This window comes from Arvicola amphibius, chromosome 11, assembly GCF_903992535.2.
Source record: "Arvicola amphibius chromosome 11, mArvAmp1.2, whole genome shotgun sequence".
NCBI lineage: Eukaryota > Metazoa > Chordata > Mammalia > Rodentia > Cricetidae > Arvicola > Arvicola amphibius.
In genome coordinates, this window is record NC_052057.2 from 22,666,196 (window position 1) to 22,671,473 (window position 5,278).

At 48.3% G+C, this 5,278-nt stretch overlaps 1 protein-coding gene across 1 annotated transcript; it reads right to left on the reverse strand.

The window, feature by feature from the left end:
• Positions 1-469: 469 nt before the first annotated feature.
• On the reverse strand, positions 470-1,549 carry Mab21l1 (mab-21 like 1). Its single transcript, XM_038347166.1, has one exon. It carries the CDS (start codon positions 1,547-1,549, stop codon positions 470-472), a length of 1,080 nt encoding a protein of 359 aa, XP_038203094.1.
• Between the last annotated feature and the right edge of the window lie 3,729 nt (positions 1,550-5,278).

Here is a 5,278-nt window from a genome sequence, read left to right on the forward strand (position 1 = left end):
CACACTTTCAAAGACAACATGAGATCACAATATTTGTTACAAATCAAAATATACATTACAGGCTCCTTTCGCTCCTTCCGATGGCACATCCAGGTCCTGTTTACTGGAAGGCAGATGCGCCTAAGTCTCAAGATTACTATAATCCTTTGATGGAGTTGGTCAAGGTCTTGCGTTGTTGCTCGGGGTTTTTTTCGGGTCTTTATGGGTTTTGTGTACTTTTCAGGGGAGATGGGAGTTGCCTGCATAAAGATGCTCGTGGGTGTAGGTTTTCCCCCTGTTTCCCTACTCCATTCCCTCCTCTTTTTAGGGGTGTGTGAGATGATGCGTAAATGTTGTGCTGTTACTCCTTTTAAAGGAAGAGATTGTTTGCACTGTCTCAGGAAATACTAAATAGGAATCAACCAGGAAGTTTTCATTTCGTCAGGACGTTAAGCAGAGTGATCTTGCCGGCCCTGGATTAGATCATCCTCTAGAGTTTTTCCAAACTTTTTGGGTTGGTCAGGATCTCTCTTGCCAATCGCCACGTTTGTTTAGCAGCGTTTTCCAGAGCCGAGTGCGGTTTGCCTTGAAACAGATCTAAGTTCGGTAAGAAGTAGTGGGGACACCGGCGGCACTGCAGGCATGAGATGAGCTGCAGCAGAATTCCATTCAGCCGGTCGCCCAGGCAAGATTCGTCCCAGTCCGACTCCCGGGGATGCTTCTCGCACTCGTAGGACACCAGAGTCTTCATGTGGTAGTTGTTGAGAGGCTGGCCTGGCAGCTCCAGGTGGCGGTCGCGTAGGGTTTTCAGGATCGAGAGACATTTCTTCCTACAGCCCCCCATTTGCAGTCTGTTCTCAGCCTCTGCAAACTGCAGCACCCAAGCGTCGCTCTCCGCCGAGCTCTGCTTGCCGGCCAGGGAGTGGCACTCCTTGGACAACAGATTGAACCCTTCGGCTTTGACCTCTGCCACCCGGTTGGGTCCTGGCCAGGGGATGTGGGGAAGCGGCCAGTGGGCAGCACTCCGCGGCCAGATCCCGGTGCATTTGAAGGCCGGGGTGATCTGCACCACGTACCTATCGCGAATCCGCAGTTTCACTTCGCTCGTGTCAGCCACCATCTTTACTACATCCCTGTAGCTACACTTGTCCACCGCCTGAGCCACCAGCGTCTGAAACCTGGAGCGGATTTTGCGTGCGGAGAGGTAGCCAGAGGCGGTGATGAATTCCACCCAGAGGGACATGCTCCTCTTCCGCCCGTCGCTCAGCTTCAGCACCGCGCAGCCAGGCAGTGAGCCGTCGTCCACGAAGTTAAACACCCCCATCTGGTTCAGATAGAGTACCACCTCGAACTCGGTGGGAGAGATGACCTCCAGGCCCTCATAGCGGTTGTCCATCTCGTTGAGGGAACTGATGAAGCGCGGTTCCTGCACCTCCACCTCCTTCAGGACGTCGGAGACCACTTTGCAGACTTCTCGGATGGTTTTGGCGATGGCAGCTTTCCTGGCCTGGCATTTCTCGTTGTAGTACTTATTCAGGTGGTAGACCAGCTTGGCCTGGGCCGCGATCATGTTGGGGCAGAGATCCGGATTGTACACCGGAGTCTCACAATAAGCTGTGGGATCCAATGCGGCTGCTAGCGCTGGAGCCAACTTCGGTGGTGAAAGGGGGCCACGCGCAAAAGGCACCTAGCCTCTCGGACAGGCTGCAGTGCGGGCCGCCCTGCCCAGCCGGCCTTTTATCCGCGAGCCTAGCCGGTCTTAAAGTGAAAGGCTGCACTCTCCCCCTCTCTCCTCCGCTAAAGAATCCTCTGAGAGAGACGCGTGGAGAGAACACCTTCTCAGTAATAAAAACAAAAGTTGCGCTGAATCCCCGCAAAGATCTTCCAGTAGTCAAAATAGTCACCCCTTTACGTATTTATTTACGTTTTCCCGTAATCATGGCGTGTGCAGGACTGTTAATCAGACGGAGGAAAAGTGTGCCGAGTGTGTGTCGGGGTGAGTGTGTGTCTGTCAGAAGAAGCTGCTGTTGGTTTGTGTAAAAGCCCAGATGCACTCGTGTGGAAATTATAAAGGCAGGGCCAGGCAGGCGGGCGGCCAATCGCCACTGGGCTCGTCACGACAGCCTCCCCCAGCTTCAGCCCGGCTAATTAATCCCCCCTCGTGGATAGAGGCACAGAAACCAAAGGTAGGAAGCTGCTGCCGGCAGAAAACCACCCAGGCCACCTAGACAGGTTGGAAAGCAAGAGGAAATCTGGCTTTGGTATAACTTGAAGCATATTGACACTTGGAAAAGACTTGACTAAAAGAAGTGTCTCTCAGTGCTGTAAAGCCTGCTTGTCTGTTCACCCCTGGTGAGCTACCAGGTGTACCAATGGTCATTCACCAATTAGTGAAGTCAAAGGAGCCTTTTAGAACAAAGTCACTAACTTAAATTTAGAGTAAAGTAATTAGTGCGTGTTAGTCCTTGGGCTCTTTTTAATGCAAGCTAGAAGTTTGCTTCTTAACTGACTGATAGCTTCAGATCTGAGTTCTCCGCTGAGTACTGTAGATAATATCTACCCAGTTAAAGAGGGCTGATTAAAACAAGCTCACCTACCTGTCTGCAGTTCCCCTTGTCGGTAGCTAGGCTGGTCAGTGCTAACATAACAAACCACAGTGAAGGCTGTATGGTGCTCTTTCGGGAATACTTTCCACAAGATCTTTGGGATTTAGATGAGCTGTGTTGAACAGAATCTAGACCATTCACTGAAATGGGCTTAACTTGAGAACTTGAAGGTGTGGCCCTTCGACCTTGTTAGCTCATGCAGACGTAAAAATAGATCTCCCATCTCAGGTATCTTTAGTGGAGACCAACAGTAGGTTCCTAATCTTATGGGATTTTGTAATTTGATTGTGAGAAGATGGCCAATGGCTTCCAAAATGAACTTGTAATCTTTCAGGTTTGAGTTGGGTTTTTTTTTTAGGTTTCATACTGAGATTTTTCTTTCTTTTTTCTTTTCTATTATTATTATTATTATTATTATTATTATTATTATACGCTAAAGAGGTTTTTCAGGGAGCTTCTCCTAGCCAATGCCATCACCAAATGAGTCCTCAGTGCACATGAGCTAAAGAAAGAGTGATTAGGGCTTGCGTAGTAGATTTCAGTTGCCTGCTTTTAGTGCAGAGGTCTGTTTGTTTCGCATTAAAAGATTTCCAGTATAAGGATAGAGTAACACCTGTGTAAGCGCTTTTAATGACTCCTGTTGAAGACTTCCAACTTTTAAACGTCACAGGGCCACCTCTAATTTTATTTCTTGTTACCCAAGAATGATAGATTCCGATTTAGATTAAAATAGGGTGTAATATTTGGGGCTTAACGATGGCCGCGTCTATTCCATTCCCCCCAAGACCTTCTTTTCCCTTGGGAGAGTGGAGTAGGAATTCTCAAAGCCCCTCCCCAGTTTGCAGGCGTCGCGAGTGAACGCACTGCTACCTTTTGGCAGCTGAAGGAGGCAACCCGGAGCACCAAACCAACAAGAAGGATCTGTGCGGCAAGGAGTGGGAACGCGCGGGTCCTCAGGGTGGGGTGCGCCAGGCAACCTCACCCCGTGGCCCTTGCCCGTTCCCCAGCTCTCTTCCTTGGTTCATCTGCTCTCAGGCTAATTGTAAAGCTTTCTGGGTGTCCCTACTCTCCACTACTGCTGCAAACCACGCTCGGTGCCCGTGTACCACTCTGCTCTCGCCGCCGCCCCGCCCTAGAGCGGCCCCGGCCGAGAGTTTTCAGACCTCTGTGTAACCTAGGGATACTTGGCCCTGACCTTCCCCCGAGATCGCGCCCTCGGTGCCTCAACCCGGCCTATGGAGCTTGAGGTAGGCTCCAACACCGAGGGCCTGGTATTTTGCTGTGTCCGACAGAGGGATTTGGGATACCGTCGCCGCCGACTGCAGCCTGGCGCAGGTGGCGCATCTTTCTGGGCTCGCTGTGCGGCTTAATTGGGTTAAAGCGAAGCTAAACACCGAAGCACTTTGTGAAAACTAATGGATGGAACCGAGGCCCTTCCCTAACGATTTTTCACTTGGAGCAAGAGAACCACGAAAGTCATTAGCCCTAGAGTGTTGCGGGGTAGTGAGGTTTCTTGAAGGCCAGGCCACGGGGTCCTGAAGCACCCACCACGCCCGACGCTAGCAGTGATTTGCATAAAACTGGACTCCCGGCGGCTATTGTCGCTGTGGGTTGACCCGGCAGCTTAGAATAACAACACTAGCTTGTCTTTCTAGCCGCTGCTACCCAGGTCGTCTGCTGCTCTGAGCCCGGGAAATGAACTGCGCCTGTAGCTGAATCCATTCCGCAATCCCAACATCCTCGTTGTGGAAGGAAAACTAAACTGCGCTGATGGCTGCTTCCTTCCCTCCATGCTTTCTTTAATTGACTTGCCCATGGAGAGGAATTAAAATTAACGATGTATTTTTGTGACGTTCACCTGATTTTAATCGAGGCTTTGGCATTAGACATGTTTTGTACTGGTAAATTATTTAACTACTATCGTAATTTTAATTTAAAAAATCATTCGATTTATTGGATTGTTTGAACTGATGATTTTATACGCAAATGATATAAAATCTGTTTTATTATATGAAAAGTCTGTATAAGAACTGGATTGATGTCAGTCGATTTTTTAAAATATAGTCTTACGAAGTATCAGAAGAAAAGCTTATGTGTGCCTCGTGTTTTTAGACATAAATGGTGAATTGTTTCCAGTGGTATGCATGTAGGCATCCTTGACATGAGCTAATAATAGAAGGATAATTGAAGAAAAGTGACCTAATTGGAGGGAAAAGAAATACCCAAGAATCTCATGATGTAACCACTGAGATGCTTGCATTGGAATGATGTTTGGGGTTTAACAATGCAGTTTGGATTTAAAATATTACAGTTAGGGAAAAGACAAAAGCCTGCTATTATAACAGCTAGCCATATTTGTGAACATAAAGCAAGTGCTGTGAACTTCAACACTTGGAACATACCAAATAATAAGGACAAGACAACTGTTTCTGAAGTGTAGCTTCCTGAGTGACTGTCCCGGAGGGGGTGAACTTTCATGGCCTGTGCAAAGTCATTCATGCAGTCTCCTATAAAGAAAAGCTGCATTGTGTTCAGAAGTATAGAACCTAAGGTTTCTAGGTTTTTTGTTGTTTTGTTTTGTTTTTAATGACTATTTAAACTTGAATTGCAAGTTCACTGACTTCACCAGTGACAAGCTTCTGGAAGCTCATAAGGGATCTGAGCAGTTGCAGGGCTCACATGCACACTGTCCT

What these genes read in the sequence shown, in the direction of transcription:
- Mab21l1 (XM_038347166.1), bottom strand. Translation starts at nt 1,549, where the DNA reads ATGATCGCGGCCCAGGCCAAGCTGGTCTACCACCTGAATAAGTACTAC.